The 19,575-nt window shown below is 49.4% G+C and overlaps 1 protein-coding gene across 1 annotated transcript; it reads left to right on the plus strand.

Moving 5' to 3' along the window:
• The first annotated feature begins 14,751 nt into the window (after positions 1–14,751).
• Positions 14,752–17,096, plus strand: LOC123090649 (E3 ubiquitin-protein ligase RNF185). The gene is made up of 2 exons (XM_044511966.1): positions 14,752–14,997; positions 15,968–17,096. Exon 2 carries the CDS (start codon positions 15,992–15,994, stop codon positions 16,697–16,699), a length of 708 nt encoding a protein of 235 aa, XP_044367901.1. The 5' UTR covers positions 14,752–14,997; positions 15,968–15,991; the 3' UTR covers positions 16,700–17,096.
• Positions 17,097–19,575: the final 2,479 nt, after the last annotated feature.

Here is a 19,575-nt window from a genome sequence, read left to right on the forward strand (position 1 = left end):
ATATCTCTCTAGCTAAATTGTGCCAAGTACCCTAACACAGCCGGAGAAATGCTTGCCCAAAGGAGAGCCATCACAACTTGTGATCTGTGCGTTGGGAAAATCCCAAGAGGCGGCACAGAAGATCCGACCAAGCAACTCACTTGCTTACCTCCCCTCGAGAAAAAAAACATTTGCTTACCTCGTTCAGATTCAGTTCCATGATTCCATCACACCATCAGCAGAGAAGGCCTCGTAGACCCAGCAAAACTGCGTACTGCGAAATAAGCTTGCCTCATTGATTACCTCAGCCGGTCGTGGGCTAGTGAATTCTCGTTCAGATTCGGTTTCTTCGCACTACCGGTGCACGCAACACACGGCCGCGTAGACCCGCTGACCTCCAGCGACAAAGCGTCTCAAATTTCCTCATCAATTGGGTGGTCTTTCAAATTCTACAGAAATGTGGGAAATCATTGAAACCTGTCAAGCCTCATGCTTTGACGATGGATATGTGAAATCTGTCAAAGCTTGCCGTGGTAATCTCACGTCAGATGCCAGGGATGGTTTATCATGGATGAGGCCAGAAAAACGTCGTCGGGTCCTGAAGGCGGGAGTGAGCACGAGCTCGATCGGACATGAGACATACCCAGGTTCAGGGCTCTCCGGAGAGATGAAACCCCTACTCCTGCTCTGTGGGGTATCCACATGGTGACTATAATCAATATGAGTAGAATGGTTACTCCTAGAGCTGTGTTGCTAGAGGAGGAAGAAGGGCAAGGCTAGCTCTCTTTTCCCTAGCTATGGTGTGTGGGTGAACTGAGGTTGGAACCCTTTGCATGGGTGAGGCCTGGGAGTTTTATAGGCCAATCCCCAGGGGTACAATGGTAATACGGCCGGGTGTAGGACCCGGCCGTCAGTGTCTACGGTCGCCGGGTTCTCCGCCGACTGCTGGGGCCCGCCTCTGGAAGGCCTCGCCGGCTGCCGAGAATCCGGCCGACAGGTGGGGCCCGCCGCCTGCAGGCCCCATTGACGACTCTTCATTGTAGCGCCGCACGTGCTGACTGAGGCTGTGTCGGAGGCTGCATGGCTACAGTGTCGCGCCGGGCGGGTCAGCGGCCGCCTGGCAGCGCTTACATTAGCCACGCTCGGCCGAGGTTTGGTGGGAGCGTATGGCACTGTTGCCATGCCCCAGCTTGTCACTTGGTCGGGCTCAGTCTCCGAGGGAGGGGACGGGTCGCCTGCTACTACTAGAGGCCGGCCCATACCCAAGCCGCCTTCTGGGAGCACGCCATCTTCTGAAGGCCGGCCGCGTGGCACCAACCGACTCTGGAAGCCGGACGCAAGACCAGTCGGCTTGAGGGACTCAGCTTGCCCCGATGTCTTGAAATGTCTTTGAGTGTGGATGAGGTTGCTCGGGGTCTATCCCCCGACAGTAGTCCCCGAAGCTGGTGAAGTTGTACGGATGGCAACCGGAGTGCCTCAACAGTTTCTCCTTCGAGGGATCCTTCGCCTCTGCTCCGTCCGGCTGGGAGAGCCCGCGAGCCAGGAGCCGACCGCAGATGCAGCCGCCCGTTGGAATTCGAATCGGCGTGGCGGGCGCTGGGGAGGCGCTGCCCGCCGCTTGAGTCCCATACGGTGCCAGCAGGCCAGGCCGGCCTGCCAGCCCACGTGCGCGACGGGACGTTGCCGCAGGCCCGCGCCCACCACTACAGGGCCTCGGCACGCGCGCAGACCCACTGCGGCCGAGGTGGGCGGTTGCCCTTCCGCGACGATTTTATTGCGCCTTTACAGCGCGGGATTCGCGGGGTCGTGCGGGGAGTGGGCGCAGTAAAACCCCCGCCTCCGCCACGTCGACTCGGCTTCGCCACAGCCGCCTATAAGTAGGGGAGGGGAGGGGCAGTAGAACGCACGCGCGCCTCCTCCATCTTCATCTTCTTCCTCGTCTTCTTCGCCGTTGCTGTTGCTCCACCGCTGCTACTGCTCCACCGCTGCCGCTTTGAGCTGCCTAGCGCCGCCACGGCACCATCTCCTCCACTTCTTCGAGCCGCCACCGAGCCGCCCGAGCCATGGCGAAGAGTTGGTGGGACGGCTCAAATGTGCACGAGGGGCACATCGAGTTCCTCCGCGCGACGCGGAGGCTTCCCCACGCCGGCGTTCTGGAGGTGCGCCTTCCCGACGAGCGGGAGGTCTCGCCAGCACCGCGGCCTGGCGAGTTCTTCGTCTTCCGCACTCACTTCCTCCGAGGCTTCGCGCTGCCCATATGCAATTTCTTCTGCTCTTTCCTCGATTTCTATCATCTGCAGCCGCACCACCTCACTCCCAACACGGTGGTGCTGTTGTCCGCCTTCGTGACCTTCTGCGAGGGCTATCTCAGCGTCCTGCCATCGCTTGACCTGTGGGGCAGGTTTTTCTACCTCAAGCTGGGCATCCAGGCCAAGGACGAGCCTGCCCAATGCGGGGCCTGTGTCACCGTGCGACGCTCAAAAGGCGGGACTCGTTTTCCGTCTATCGCTCTGCTGGAGTCGGCGAAACTCTCACAGAAATCATATTTTTACATTCGGAATCTCCACCCGACGAACGACTACATCAGCCTGCAGGCCTTCATGATCGGGCCGCCTGCTGGGCCACGGGACAACTGGAGCCAACAGTCGCCAAAGCGCTTGCCGCCTGCTATCACCAACGTCCTCGTCCGGCTCCAGGAGATGACGGTCGAGAGGGGCTCAAGCCGGACGACTTGTTGTCCGCCTTCGTCCAGTGCCGGGTTTCACCTCTCCAACTCCAGCTGCATCTGATCTGTGAGATGAATGACCGCCGGTATCCATGTCGGATGTCCATTAAGGATCTGCCGACTGTCGAGGCGGCCTGGCGCGTGAATTACTTCTCCAAAAGTGAAGATATTTTTGTAGCGGAATTGTGCCAAGTACGCTAACACAACCGGAGGAATGCTTGCCCCAAGAGGAGCCATCACGACTGTGCTATGTGCGTTGGGAAAATTCCAAGAGGCGGCACAGAAGATCCGACCATGCAACTCATTTGCTTACCTCCACTTGTAAAATAAAAATGAAAATCATTTGCTTATCTCATTCCGCTTCAGTTCCATGATCCCATCACATACCATCAGCCACACAAAGGCCTCCTAGACCAGCAACGTAGACAAACAAAATTGCCTAGTACGAAATAAGCTTAGAGCATCTACAGCCGGACGCCTAAAATTCGACCCCTAAACGCCCGCGGACACGACCGAACGAGTCTGTAGAAAGTGACCGGTCGTTCCTTAAATATTTGATTGTGCAACCAAACATCTCAAATTAGAAATCTCAAATTCATATTATTATATGCAACATGAAACCTAATCTAAGCGGAGCTCGCCCGGTTCCGCCGTGGCCATGTCCCGATGTCCGGCGGCCGGCTGCGCTCCCCAGAGTGTTGGTCCGGTTGCTGGCAAGGTAGAGTAGGGCATGTGACACGAGCCGACTACGGGACTCAAGGCGCCGCTCTCCCATGCCCTACTCTTCCTCGTCGGAGCCCAAAACCTGAACGGTGTCGATGAACCTTAGATCGATGGTGGATCTGTCCTATGACGAGCCGGACACGTCCACTACGATGCGATTACGGCGTCCGGATTGCTGCACTACCGGAGAATGAGACTCCGTCAAAAAAAAAAAAGAAGGTTATTTTAAAATCTGCGATCTTTTACGGGATCGGGTAGAGATGCTTGTATGCTCGTCGACCAAATTAATCTTCGTTGCGAGATTGTGCCAAAGTATGTCAACGCAGCCGGAGAAATGATTGGATGCAATGATTTCGGTTGATTTCCAGCTACGGTTGGTCCACACAGAGGCGCCACAGAAGATCCGCCCTTCAAAAAAGAAAAAAGAGAGGAGCAATCCATTGCTTAGCTCGTTCTGATTCAGTTCCATCACACACCATCAGCAGACAAGGACACACGGACACACGGACACGCCTCGTAGCCAGCCGCCGCCTCCGACGTAGCCAGCCGCCGCCTCCCCAAAACTAAGGTTCTTTGCCTCCCACCAGCGTCGGTGCCGGTCCGTCCCGTCTCCGGTGGCCTTAGGGCCATGGAGGCGGAGTGGATCTCGGCCTTTGCCGGTGGGAGGGCTCCGCTTTCATATTTTTTTTCGAGCTTTGTTAGGGTTTATGTCCTGCTCAGGAAGGCGAGACGGCGGCGGCTTCCTGAAGATGGAATAAAGGTCTCCCCGTCTAGTCCCTGTTACGGTGATGTGTGTAGCATCATCGGTGGGCGTGTGGAGGTGTGTCTCCGGCGGATCTGTCTTTGGTGAATTTGCTCGGATCTGTTCGTCGTTCGTCTTCGTTCGTGTGTCTTCAGGTTGGATCCTTTTGATCTACACTCTTCATCTGCGGCGGTTGTTGTTCTGGTGCGTTGGTTTCATGGGGCCTTAGCACGACGACTTCCCGACTGTTTACTACAACAATGTTTGCCCGGCTTTGTCGAGGGAGGGGCGATGACAGCGGCGCGCCTTCGGCTCGCTTCAGTGCTTGTAGTCATCGCTAGGTGGTCTACGGTTCTGGATGTAATTTTTATTATTTTTAGTGTCTGTTGTACTACCATGATTGAAGGTGAATAGATTGAAAAAATTTCCGAAAAAAAAAGACAAGGCTGCATACACCAGCAAAACTGCGTACTACTAGTACGGAATGACATTACCTCACTGATTACCTCAGTCGGTCGTCTCGTTCACGTTCGGTTCCATCGCACCATCAACACACACGCACGGCCATGTAGACCCGCCGACCCCCCGGCGAGAAGAGAAATGCGTCTCTAATTCCCCGTCAATTCAGCGGTCTTTCAAATTCTACAGAAATGTGGAAAATCATCGAAACCTGTCAAGCCTTGTGCTTTGACCATGGATCTGTGGAATCCGTACTACGTCAAAGCTCATGCTTTGAATTTGACTGAGGGATTCATAGTCTCTATCTTTACTCTTTACTACTTAAAAAAAACGTAAGGTTCATATTTCACCTTTCTTTTCACCACTTTAACCTTTTATGTATATAATAATCAATCACATTAACTTACTTACCTTCCGAATCAATTTCACTTTAAATTATTTACCAAAGTTCTTATCAAAATATAAAGTAATTTATGATAAAATTTAATGAACATTTATGTACACAATCGCATTACTATTAACAGGTAAATCATAAACTAACGCAGTAGAATATTTATATTCCGTCGCAACGCATGGGCATTGTTCAATCATTCAAAAAGGAACAAACCAAACACCGATTTTCTTCCTGACCGAGTGGAAATTGTACGAGCCTAGACTACTGTATCCATGAACAGAAAGAACACAGAGTACTAGGCTATCTTGATTTGGGCCTCCAACGCGAATCTCATCCATGGGCCGTCGCCATCCAATGGTTCCATGACCACCCGAGAAAAACCGTGAACCACTATATTTCACCTATTGAGAGAAAAGGGGACCGGCCCAACTAGACTGGCTTGCTTTTTTCTCTTTTGTTGTTGTTTTATTTCGAGTTTGGTTTTATTATTTCCTTTGTTTTCATTTTTTATTATTTTAGGGTTTCTTTATGCCTTCTTTCTTGTTTTTTTGTTTTCTTTTTTCTTTTACTACTACACCCTCCTCTTTTAGTTTCCTCCGTTCTATTTTAATTTTACTTATTTTCAGGTGAGTTATACATGCACACTTTTATGAGATACATTAACCCCTAAAAACACTCTTTTAGATGGACATTTATTTTTTTTGGGACCTCTAATCATGCTAAACCCAGGTCATAATTTTTTTCATGAGTGCACAAAATGTGTAGCGCATCAAAAAAGATGCCTTGTGTTGCCAAAAAAGATACGCATATGAAAATGCATGCTCGTGAGTCGTGAATTTTATTATCATGAAATTCTCTATGTACAAACAAATGTTCATATAGCTTGTAAAAGATGTTCATATTTTCAACAACAATGTTCACATAAATTTAAAAACTGTTCATGTCTCTTTACAAATAAACTAAAGTAAAATTTCCCAAAGAACAGAGAAAAAAGAATTAAAAACAATAGGTGAAAAATAAAACTAAAACAAAAAAGGAGAAAATGAAAAGGATTGCATTACTAGGCCCGATACATGTGGGCGAGCGCACCACAATATCGTATCATGTGAGCTTACTGTCTTCGAGGTATGTAATCAAACATCTATTATGCGCATAGACTATATTCGTGTTTTGATACATTGATTATAAAATACGATACATGAATATTGTATTGTGACGTCATTTATTCCTTTGTAGAACCGCAATACAAATTTATAAATACAATACGATACATATATTTGGAAGGCAGGCTTGGCAAGGAGTCGGGGATTAGCAGCATAACACTGCACACACATGCATCGATGAGAAGCCCAGGTGGGCTAAATTTCATGTTTTGACCCTTTTGGCATACAAATTCAGGATCTGACTCCGATTTAAATTTTTTTCGGGATTTGACCCTTTTTCTTACCGCCAGGGTCTCTGGCGGTTGGGTTACACAGCCTACCGCCAGGTGCCCTGGCGGTAGGGTACTTATCCACGTCAACCTGACCAAACGGCTGCCGTTTCGTGCCGTCGACCCTACCGCCAGGAGACTCGGCGGTACGGTGTGCAACCCTACCGCCAATGTCCATGGCGGTAAGTGCTGAACCGTTATAACCCTGCGGGGGCCGGCTCGTGGGGCCCATCCACGAACCCAACCCGCATCTTCTTCTCCCCTGCCGCCGCCCGCAAGAACGGAGAGGGGAAGGCCTCTCTCATCCCCTCCACTCCCCCATCCGATCTTCTTCGTTTGTGAACGGTTTTTTCGGATCGAGATGACTCCGAAACGAGAAAAGTAAGCTCTCTCAATCCCTCCAATTCGTTTTAGTTAAGAAGCTGTCGATTCGACGCATTATTAGGCACAAGATGAACCCTATTTCATCTAGTAGATTTTGATTTTTGTTGTTTTTAGGTTTGTTTAATTAGGAGTAATATGATGTTTGATGTAGTTGAATATGATTTATGTGGTGATGTGGTTGAAGTTGACTATGATAGAGCCTGTTTTATATAGTTGATGAACCCTAGTTCATGTTAATATTTTTTGGATTATTTATTGATGTTTGATGTGGTTAAATATGTTTGAATATAATTGATGAGTTGATGTGGTGATGTGGTTGAATATGTTGAATTTGTTAACTAGTTTGAGGATAGAACCTATTTGGCATAAGATAAGGTAATGAGGTGATGTGGTTTGAAGATGAATATGTTGGTAATTTTTATATATGTTTTTACAATTGTTGAAATTGATTGGTTAATGTTCATATTCATAATAGGATAGAATAACTAGTTTGAAGATGAACCGCAGTTCATATTCATAATATTTTTTTATATTTGTTGAATATGATATGATTGATGTTAGTTGAACGGTTTAACATGATATGATTATATGTTTGTAACAAAGTGTTCGTGTTTCAGGAGGCCCCTCATTGGTCCGGCGATCGGCACTAATTACACTATGCTTGACCCGGCATTCGATAACGGTCATCGCGCCCGTTACATCGAGAACGGAGTGGTAAATAGCACTGATCAACGTGTTGCATCACAATTTTGCCTTTTCAAAAGTTTTTTCTAACTTTTTTCGTGTGCACATTGACAGATGCTTCCGCCCTTACGTATGAGGGGTCACACCAAGGTCAAAGAGATGAACTACGACAACCGCTACGAGCCATATTACAGGAGAGTCGGGCTCTTGGGTTTCGTGCTCCAGTTCAAGCGTATGCCGCCGACGCTTGTCCACACTGAAGGAAATATGCCCTAGAGGCAATAATAAAGTTATTATTTATTTTCTTATATCATGATAAATGTTTATTATTCATGCTAGAATTGTATTAACCGGAAACATAATACATGTGTGAATACATAGACAAACATATAGTCACTAGTATGCCTCTACTTGACTAGCTCATTAATCAAAGATGGTTATGTTTCCTAACCATAGACATGTGTTGTCATTTGATTAATGGGATCACATCATTAGGAGAATGATGTGATTGACATGACCCATTCCGTTAGCCTAGCACTTGATCGTTTAGTATGTTGCTATTGCTTTCTTCATGACTTATACATGTTCCTGTAACTATGAGATTATGCAACTCCCGTTTACCGGAGGAACACTTTGGGTGCTACCAAATGTCACAACGTAACTAGGTGATTATAAAGGAGTACTACAGGTGTCTCCAAAGGTACATGTTGGGTTGGCGTATTTCGAGATTAGGTTTTGTCACTCCGATCGTCGGAGAGGTATCTCTGGGCCCTCTCGGTAATGCACATCACTATAAGCCTTGCAAGCAATGTGACTAATAAGTTAGTTGCAGGATGATGCATTATGTAACGAGTAAAGAGACTTGCCGGTAACGAGATTGAACTAGGTATTGGATACCGACGATCGAATCTCGGGCAAGTAACATACCGATGACAAAGGGAACAAAGTATGTTGTTATGCGGTTTGACCGATAAAGATCTTCGTAGAATATGTAGGAGCCAATATGGGCATCCAGGTTCCGCTATTGGTTATTGACCAAGAATAGTTCTAGGTCATGTCTACATAGTTCTCGAACCCGTAGGGTCCGCACGCTTAAGGTTTCGATGACAATTATATTATGAGTTCATGAGTTTTGATGTACCGAAGGAGTTCGGAGTCCCGGATGAGATCGGGGACATGACGAGGAGTCTCGAAATGGTCGAGACGTAAAGATCGATATATTGTACGACTATATTCGGAGTTTGGAAAGGTTCCGAGTGATTCGGGTATTTTTCGGAGTACCGGAGAGTTACGGGAATTCGTCGGGGAGTATATGGGCCTTATTGGGCCATACGGGAATAGAGGAAAGAGGCCGAAAGGAAGAAGGCGCGCAGCCCCCCTCTGGTCCGAATTGGACAAGGGGTGTGGCCCCCCTTTCCTTCCTCCTCTCCCCCTCTTTCCCCCTTCTCCTACTCCAACAAGGGAGGTGGAATCCTACTAGGACTAGGGAGTCCTAGTAGGACTCCACACTTGGCGCGCCCCCTCCTAGGGCCGGCCACCTCCCCCCTTGCTCCTTTATATACGGGGGCAGGGGGCACCCCATATACACACAAGTTGATCTACGGATTGTTCCTTAGCCGTGTGCGGTGCCCCCCTCCACCATATTCCACCTCGGTCATATCGTCACGGAGTTTAGGCGAAGCCCTGCGCCGGTAGAACATCATCATCGTCATCACGCTGTCGTGCTGACGGAACTCATCCCCGAAGCTTTGCTGGATCGGAGCCCGGGGATCGTCATCGAGCTGAACGTGTGCTGAACTCGGAGGTGCCGTACGTTCGGTACTTGGATCGGTCGGATCGTGAAGACGTACGACTACATCAACCGCGTTGTCATAACGCTTCCGCTTACGGTCTACGAGGGTACGTGGACAACACTCTCCCCTCTCGTTGCTATGCCATCACCATGATCTTGCGTGTGCATAGGAAATTTTTTGAAATTACTACGTTCCCCAACACACACGGCTCTCACAGCGTTGGTGGACCGTTGGCGGCCCGAGACGCACTCTTTCCATCTCCCATGTGGTGAGATGACGGTGACGCTCGGGGACTTCTCCATGATCACGGCCCTACCGATCAAGGGCCATGCTCTCATTGGGCGCGTGGATAGGAAGAACTGGCCGGACAGGGTTACCGCCCTCATCGGCGACTGCCCTCCCATCAAGAGTAACCGAACATCTGGTGTAGCATTGGCATGGCTCCTAGACCACCGGGCTGAATGCCCGCAAGATGCGGATCCGAGGACCATGGAGCAGTATGCAAGGGCCTACCTGTGGTTTCTTCTCACAGAGGTGGTCTTTCCTGACTGCTCGGGGGACAACGCCCTACGGATGTACCTGGACTTCCTAGCCGACTGGGATGCAGGGTACAGCTGGGGGTTTGCTGGCCTCGCGTACCTCTACCGCTCGGTAAGACGTCATACATCTCACCTATGTGTGTGGTTCTTTAAATTGCTTTAAATTGTGTCATCTGATCATCACTTGTTGTAGAAATGCATTCAAGCTAAGTTTTGTTGAAATGCATTCAAGCTAATGATGATGACATGGTCATTCTCGCTAACTTTTTAATGATCCTTGGATTCCTAGGCCGCAGAGCTAAACAGAAACATTTTCGACGGCTCGAATGCGCTAAGTTTTGACCCCGGAACTGTGGAGGGTGAAAACAAGCTGAGGGAAGCGACGAAGGTAACTTTAAGCCTCATAGCATTCTATTGGAGCGAACGCAAATTTGATCCATGCCACATGTTCTTACTTATTTGCAACCCTAAACCTGATCCAAGTCATACTCTACTATATTTGTTATTGCAGAAGATCATTAACCGTTGCCGCAAGCTAGCGGGCATGCTTGGGTGCGCTGCCTCGGTTGACATGCATGTTCCTCCTCCTGGTTGGTCGACACGTGCCCTAGCTTCATCAAGCCACACCGGAGGAGGTTCCTCGAGCCATGTCGCCTCGTCATCTCGCCTTGTTAACGAGACCGAGGAAGAAGAGGAAGTGGACGAGGAGGAAGAAGAAGAAGAGGGAGAAGAGGAAGGAGGTGACGACGGAGAAGGTGATGAGGAGGAGTACGACGACGATGATGGACCTCAACCGACTCAGCCAACCCAAGCGAAGAGGGTATCTCATCCGCACCAGGATGTTCTGAGCCCATCACCGTTTCAGAAACCGGTTCCTCATCATCGCTCGAAGAAGCCGGACGAGGGCCACTCGAAGACAAACGAGGAGCGTGCCGCCAAGAGGGGAGGGGGAGGAACTAGTGAAGTTGAACTTGCTAAGTTAAAGTTGTTGTCTTATGTTGAACTACTCGGTGTCTTGTTATTGCTACCTATGTTAGTAGTTGAACCTATTTTGATATGTTGAACTTAATGGATACATCATTTTTACTATCTATAAGTGTGAGGTTATCATAATTTCGTATGCAAACATTTTTTGCTGTTGTGCTTATCTATCTGTGATATTGATGCCATATTGAATTTGAAAAGAAGCAAGCAACTAAACTTGGAAAAATAAAACACAGGACCCTACCGCCACGGCCTTTGGCGGTAGGGTCGCACAGACTACCGCCAACCCCCCTGGCGGTAGGGTGAACCTACCGTCAGGGCACTTTGGTATTTCGTCACAGAAAGTTTGGGAGGCAAAACCGAGCCGCACCCTACCGCTAGGGATGCTGGCGGTAGGTTTAGACAACCTACCGTCAAGGTACCTGGCGGTAGGGTACTTATCCATGTCAGCTCGGGCAAACGGCCGTCGTCCCCTCCGTCGCATCCTACCACCAGAGGCTCTGGCGGTAGGCTGTGTAACCTTACCGCCTGTACCCCTGGCGGTAGCGAAAGGGTCAAATCTCGATTTTTTTTGCAACCAGGGTCAAATCCTAAATTTGTATACCAAAAGGGTCAAAACACGAAATTTGGCCGCCTAGGTGCTTGCTGGTACAACAGCTCAAGCACAAGGTCCGACAAATCTACCACGGCCACACCTTCCCCGTAAACAAGGGCACAACATGCGGGTCCGTGCTTCCTCACACGCGGGCCGGCTAGTGCGCGCGCGCAAGTGGTGTACGTGCCGCCGGAGTGCCATGCTTGTTATCGTCAGATCGGGTGGCCGGCCGCGAGCGACGGCGAGCAGGTCGCCAATGGCTGGGAACGGGAGGGAGGGGCCAGAGCTCGGGAAGAAAGGGAGAAGGAGAGCTTTACATCGGCAATGACGAGGAGATGTGGCGTGGCACCAGAGAAGATAGCAGCGGGGAAAACGAAGGGAAATGCGAGCTGAGACGACCGGAAGAAGAGACCTAGCTCGCGACTCTGCACACGTGGGTGCAGGTGCGGGCCTGGCTCGCGGAAACGGCCGATCCCTGCGTTTCCTCTCAGCCTAATGGAGCAGTTGGTGAATAGTCCGCCGGTTATTTTTCGCTGGATTTATTTCGCCTCACCACTTTCGTTGGTTTTATTTCGCTGGTTTTATTTCGTCTCCCTTCCACCCGCCTTTTCGCTTCACCACCCACATAAACTCATCAGATTAGTTACCATATAAAAAACAAATCGCAATCAATCAAGTATTGATGGGATATTTCCTTATATTGATGTGATTTTCCAATCAAGTATTGATGGGATATCTCCTTATATTGATGTGATTTTGCCTTTCTTATCATCAATCATCTCTACTTCCTAAAAAAATGCGTAGCTTTTCTTTTCCTGCCAACCGACCGCATCCCGTCTCCCTAAATCCGCCCTCGTTGCTCTGCCTCCCGCACGAAAAAAACCTCTTGTTTGACCTCCCCCAAACCCCGCACGATGGAAAAACCCAGCCGCCTGCTTTCCTTCCTCTCGACCGCTCCATACGTCCAGATCGCGGCCCCATCCCCATCCTCCTCTCACGTCATGGCGATCGATGGACTGTCGCCACCACCCTCCTACTCTCTCGCCGCCGCCGTCCTCCCGCTCGCTCGCCGCCGCCGTCGCCACCAATCCCGGCGAAGGCGCCGTTGCTGCGATGTCGCCTCCTTTCCTCATCCAAGCCTGACCATGGCAACGACCCTCTCATGTGTCCCGCGGTGAGGTTTGGGGAGGCGCGACCACGATCCAGTAGGGATCTCACCGCGGACCTGTCCGCTGGGATGGGTGTTGCCTCCGTTGCGAATGGGATCGAAGGGAGGGACTACTTCGTCGTCAAGGTCGGCGAGGCAGCGGCCGATTAGGAGCCCGGTTGTGAACATGGGAGTTCGTCCCCATGGAGGCGGTGGCCATGGAGATTGGATGTGAAGCAACCCCACTTGCCGGTGGTGGAAGCTTGCCGTCCATGTGGTCATTTCTTCTCCCGGTATCCCCATTCCTTGCCTCCCATTACAAAAGCGAGCATGAATGAGAGCATGGGCTGATTTTCATCAATTCATTTCTCATATTTTTAGTTTCTTTTTTGAGATTATACAAGATGCTGCCGATCTGTTTTGTCAAATTACTTGGATCCTTTTATGGAATTGACAACCATCATATTTTTCACCTCATGTTATTTCTTAATCCTTGTCCCACTAGGCATCCACTACATGTTTGGTAATGACGTGATGTTGAGGCGGCTAGGAGAAGCTCAGCAGCCAGATCAAGGGCTATCGAGATGGATCTGGGAGCCAAGCAGTAGTTATTCTGTTAAATTTTGGTTATTATCTTTTCTATTGTTACGATTGTGGGATGGTTGATTTTGACTCGGTGTAACATTTGCATTTGTTTCCCCAGCTTGTTGGCGTAGATGCGTGGCACTGCAGCAACTAATCAAGAGCGGGGGCAGTGCACATCAGAGCTACGCTGAATGTAGCGAGCCAACCACGAATTGGGTATGTTCACACGAGGAATGGGAGAGGAGAGGAACATTAACATTTTTCATGATTTGGATGAAAATTTCAGTTCGTAGTTTCTCCATACGTGGCAACACACTAGCGGTACTCATGGGCAGTGCTTAGGATGAAAGTAGCGCCAGCAGAATCAGTAGGTTGGATGGGAAGGCAGTTGTTGCCCTTGTCCCTTGGTGCTAGCCTACCGTGGCGGCCTCACTAACTTGCTCATTGCGAATATGAGTTCGTGGGGTCGCGAGTTGTTGCAAATTTGTTTTTATCACTTTTTACAATATTTATTGATGTATCCCTAACTCATCGAGTCATTTTTAGCTTTGATTTCCCATATACGCCAGCCTAAATATCCCATGGTCAGAATATTTGCATGGTTAGTGGACATTGTCCCTTTCTTTCGTATTCAGTGATGGATGAAAAGTCAGAAATGACAATTCTGTTGTATTATTCAATTCGAACTAATGTTTAGTATTTTATATTGCCGATAGAAATAACTTTATCCGCTTGATTTAGGAAGTGCACATAGGTAGGTCCACATATTTTGTAGCTCTTTCAAATGTAAAAGCATATGTTGCATAAGAAATTATTATCTTTGAAGCATACTCACTTTTCACTAACAAATAGGGGGAGGTTTAGACTTCAGAGCAATGATAACAAGGTTTGTTCCTCACTCTTTTGTTGGAATTTTAGTTCCAAGTTAACATGATTTCTTATCCGCTTCATAAGTCATGCATTTGCTTAATTAGGTGATAAGTAGAGAAAAAAAATTTGATCATGTTATTGTGGGGTTTGTTTAAACTCCAGCATAAGGAATTCTGGTTTAAGAAAAGAGACTTTTGGCTTCTTTAATTACAAATTGATTGCAACACCGTGTTAGTATGTGATTTCTCACATCTGGTTATAATATTTGTGAAGACGTGCATTGCACGTGCACTTGGAAGCGGGTCCGTGGCCCGCGCCGGATGGCGCCGACGCTAACCCGGGCCACCTCCTCCGCGTATTCTTGAAGCTGTGGCTGGCCGATTTACATGAAATTAATTCCGTCAGTTCTGATGACAAATATAATACACATAATCCATATGTTATGCACTAGCGTGTGTGTGTGAAATAGATGGATTATGGTCTCGTATCCAATAAGATGGATATGTGTGTGTGTTAGAGAGAGGGAGAGGGGGAGAGAGAGTGAGGAAGAGGGAGGGAGAGTGTGTGTGAGGATTTGATAGTAAAAAAGGTCATCAATGTCGTAATATTGAACTTTTAAAGTTAATGTGGCCCCGTTGCAACGCACGGGCGTTCTTCTAGTCTAAAGTAGTTTCCGTGTCATTTCGTAAAGAAAAGGAAAAGGAAAAGAAAAGAAATGGCTGTTTCCGTATCCTTTCACAGAAAACGCCTCCCGCCCCGGAACTCAGCGGGCCAAACCGCGGACCCGCCGCGAAGGCGTCCAGATTCCGCTGGAATCTTCCAGGCGTGCCGCGCGCCCTCCCCGATTTTTATTAAGGGCCGTCGTGGTCCCGTCCAGGCCATCGCCGTGGATTCGCCTTGCAGGCAGGCAGGTCTCCGCTCGCCGCGCCGCCCGCCGCCCCGCCGGTCGCCGCTCCCCCGAGGTAAACGGCGCCTGCTCTCCCTCCCTCTCTCTGGTTCCGCGTTAAATTTCGTCGCGATTTAGGACTTACGAGCTTGGGCGGATTTGATTCGTTCGATGGGGTCTGCTGCCCGATTCATGGGGTATTCCGTCGGCGCCCCGGTGATCCGGGCGAGCCTTGAGTGGTAGGCTTCGGGGCGCTGATCTGCGCTCGGAATTGGATCCGTGGGTGGGCGCGGCTTGGTAATTTGGGGGAAATTGGGAATTTTCCTCCCGTTTGTTGAAGAAATAAATAGATTGAATTGTTTCAGTAATTCAATATTCCTGAGTAGTTTATTTAGAAATCTATCTTCTTCTAGAGCGTGAACTGTGAACTCAACTCGATCTGGTGTATTCCTGCCTGATTTCTAGAGGGTCTGATGAATATTCTTCTGTGGATAATCGACAGATTTTTTTTTCAGCGGGATGAAGGGGGTGTAGGTTATATTAGTGATCCTGTTGCTGTGGGTACTCGGATTATTTTGTAAGAAGATAATATGCTCACCTGAGTAACAAAACCATCGTTTCTGCGAGTCCCTGATCATCAAGTGTATTGTTTAGCTGAATGTCCTGTGGATTTGGCTAAATACTAAAATGTTTATGATGAGAATTTAGAACTATGTTACAGTAGTATTTGTTATTATACAACGCAGCTGTATTTTAACACAGTTGTAGCCATGGGCAATCTTTTTAGGTGATCTTCTTGTTAGATTAAGTTTTTTTTCATATTTATTTACATGGATGGTGGATTTTCACATGGCTGAAAATGATGACCCTTTTGGTTTTGGGAGGCTTCATAGTACTGACTGAGGCTGGTGCAAAGAATAGGTTGCTGTGTGTTGTGTAACTCTGTACTGTTTGTAATAACGTGTAGTGTTGAGGAGTACATTCTATTCTTTTGCCATATAGCTCTTTCTAGCAGTGTTGGTGATCGTTCTCACTTGAAATCGCAGGTTTCAACCGTTAAGAAGCTCAAGATGTCCGCCAATGTTGGGGAATCAGCGGCAGTTGGTGGCAGCAGCAGCGATGCAGCTGGAGGGAGCTTTGAGTGCAACATATGCTTTGAGTTGCCACAGGAGCCAATAGTAACTCTCTGTGGCCACCTATTCTGCTGGCCGTGCCTCTACAGATGGCTGCACATGCACGCCAACACACCAGAGTGCCCTGTGTGCAAGGCCATTGTTGAAGAAGACAAGCTTGTCCCCCTTTATGGCCGTGGCAAGGACCGCGTCGACCCAAGGTCAAAGAACACGCCTGGAGCCGACATTCCTCAGCGCCCAGCTGGACAGAGGCCCGCAACAGCCCAACAGGCTGATCCTAACAACAATTTCGGCAACGCCCATGCAAATCCATGGTTCATGGGCATGGGGGGCGCGGGGGCGGGTGTCCCGCTGGCGAATGGACGGTGGGGCAACTATGCGTTCTCGGCTGCGTTCGGGGGCCTGTTCCCTATGCTCAGCTTCCAAATGCATGGGTTTCCAGATCCAGCTGCATATGCCCAGCCTGCTGGGTTTCACTATGGGTTTGGTCACGGCCATGGATTCCATGGCGGGCATATGGGGCACGCCCACGGCGTCCCCCGCCAAGGGCCGCTCGGGCAGCAGCAGCAGCAGGCAGATGTCTACCTGAAGGCCCTTCTTATCATGGTCGGGGTTCTTGTGATCGCAAGCCTCCTCGCAGCTTAAATTGGTTACTGCTATCATCAAAATTGTGGTGGTGTTTGGTAGGAGTTGCCAGAGCATACCTTGGTGTAGGCTTATCTCTACCAAATTGGAGGCAAGTTCTGTTCGTTCGAAGGTTTGTATGAAGTGTCCATGGAGTTTCTGTATCTAGATTTGGATGGTCTTCCTCTGCTGCATGATGCATCATCCTGTGTTTTGTAGTTTTGACTCCTTTGGTTTGATAAACCCTGCGTGGTGTACAATTGTTGGGAGGTCATCTCCTCGTGTCTGTAACCTGTATCAATCTAGATTGGACAGTGTAGATGAGTACATTTACATGTAATAATTCTCATGCTTGCACAAAGTGACAGTTCGTGTACCTTTTGACAGCAAGTTCAAGGTGTTGCCATTCTTCGACAAATATCGTTAAATTTGAATGTAGGATCTATATATGTGCTTGTTTGTTAAATTTGAATGTAGGATCTATATATGTGCTTGGTTGTGCAGATGGTCTATTTCATCTTTTGTTGGCTATATCGAAACTTTCACCACTTGCCTGAATGGCGACGGCACTGCACTGAAGCCACACAAACAGAATCCCCAGGCTATTCTGCTGAATCACCACCAGCCTCTTGTGCCGACCACGCCGATGAACTGAACGAAGACAAAGCAAAACAAGCCTGCAACCCTGAACTGTCGTGTGGCACATGCTGCGTGATTACCCCATGTTCACAGATTGTACTATTTTCAGAACGGATCGTGTGGTTACAAAAATCATCGATATGCAAAAAAGCCTAGCCTAGATGATTTGAATCCTAAACTTGACACGGTGCAAAATCTGCCGGCCCATTCTCTCGAAAATGCTCATAGTGGTGAAGTTTGCTTACTTATATTCATAGAGATGAGTGTGTGCGCGCGCTGTGAGCGTCTGCATTTGTACCGTGTTTAGAAAGAAAGAAAAAGCATAGATCTACCTGACTAGTTTAGACACGGGTATATCATCTTCGAAAGTTACAGTCGGCGCCGTGTATGATTGTGTGCTGTTACCGCAACTTCGAATTTCCAGTTATCTTGTAGAACTTATTTGATTCAAAGAAATTCCATAGAATTTTTGGAGGGTTAGAATCCATAACATTTTTTTTATGTTGGTCGTTTGATTCATGGATTGATTCTTATAGTTTTTTTCCCGATGGAATCAAGTGTACTACATTTTATTAGAAATCTAGCATTCATTTCAACCTCTATCTTTTTTTAAAAAAAAAGAGGATGACCCCCGACCTCTGCATCTGGGAGATGCATACGGCCACTTTATTAATTATTCTCGAGGACCTTACAAAGTATTACAAACAATAAACCTGAATCCACCATCTTGGCAACATATGTCGCTACTCCTATCCATATGATGAAGGGATGCTAGCTGGGCTTCTACCCAAACCACTCACCTAAACCTAACATCAAAAGCCAGAAGCCCCAGCCGAGCCACATACCGGGTCTGGGGCACAATCCGGTCAGACGCACTCTTGTGTCGTCGCAGCCATCTTCCACAGGTCCATCTTCAGATTATATTGAGTTTTCTACCTTGTCTGGCCACTCTGCCATAGACGTCACCATGACGCCAGACAGATACCTGCTCCTGCGCGAGTCCATCTCCGCGCATCGGACGCCGAGCCTCCACAGTGCCATGCCGCCGATCTCCGCCGCCTTCAAAGAGTGAGATGAAGTACCGCTTCACCATGGCATGTACAAGGTGAGGAAGGGCGAGGTCCCCATCGGAGACACGGCCGGAAGAGGAGCACCGCATCCACGAGACAAATGCCCGGAGCTGCGACGCGGTAGATCAGACGGGCCGCCACCAGGAACTAGACAAACTCGCCACGCACGCCCACCATCCCCATGCCCAAGTCGGCGCCTTCAAGAAGGTGACGCCGCTGTGGCGCCGCCGCCGCTTAGCCACCGGGGCTAGGGTTTTCACCCGGGCGCAGGGGAAGGGGGGAGGCAGGGAAGGTGAGCCTCGGCGCCGCCACCAAGGAGGGAATGGCGTCCGGGACGCCATCGACGCCGTGACCGCCACCGGCGGCCAAGGGTTTTCCCGGGCCAAGCAGCCTGCCGCCACCTCCGAACCAGCCACAGCATCAGCAGGCGCGTGCACGCCGGAGATCCAGGTCGGCCGGAGGTCATGCATCACGAGCAGACCAGAACGCCTCAGATCTGACGAGGGGAGCCCGGGGCCTCCCCGCGCCACGACCAGCGCCCACCGGGACCTCGCTGCCCGCGCAGCCGAGGGGACCCGGCCAACCTCACCGACGAGCACTCCCCGCCGCCGGAGGAGCGCCGTCTGCACCAGCGAGTCCGCCGCCTCAGATCCGGGTCCTCGCCTCCGAAAAGGAGCGGCTAGAGGCCTCGCCGCCGCCCTCACAGGCAGCCGCGCGGGGGCCCCGGCGACCGCCTCCGGCAGCAACGAGGAGGAGGGGAAGGGGGAGGTGGCGGCGCGAGGGAACCCTAGGTCACCCCCGAGTCGCCCTCTTCCTCTTTCAACCTCCGTTTACAATTTGTTTGTTTTTGCTGAGACATCAAACACTCTATGCTAATTCTATGGAATTCAAGCGGACATGCCAATCAAATCCTGTTTTTCCTTTCTATTCCTGAGTTTTGAAAATCCTACAAATGAAAGAGGGGCTTTGCTTCTATTTTGGGCACCACCGATACGTATCTATCCAAACTTTTTTCTTCATGGACGTAGCTGTCCGAACTTGGCTGTACATGGAACGCCGATTCGTATCTATCCAAACTTTTTTCTTCATGGACGTAACTGTACATGGACCGCCGATGCAATGCTTTGGCTTGCTCACTTTTACGTTAAAAAGCTCTCCATTGCCATGGATGGTTTGCACACAAAAACA

The sequence above is a fragment of the Triticum aestivum genome, chromosome 4B (assembly GCF_018294505.1).
Source record: "Triticum aestivum cultivar Chinese Spring chromosome 4B, IWGSC CS RefSeq v2.1, whole genome shotgun sequence".
Lineage (NCBI taxonomy): Eukaryota > Viridiplantae > Streptophyta > Magnoliopsida > Poales > Poaceae > Triticum > Triticum aestivum.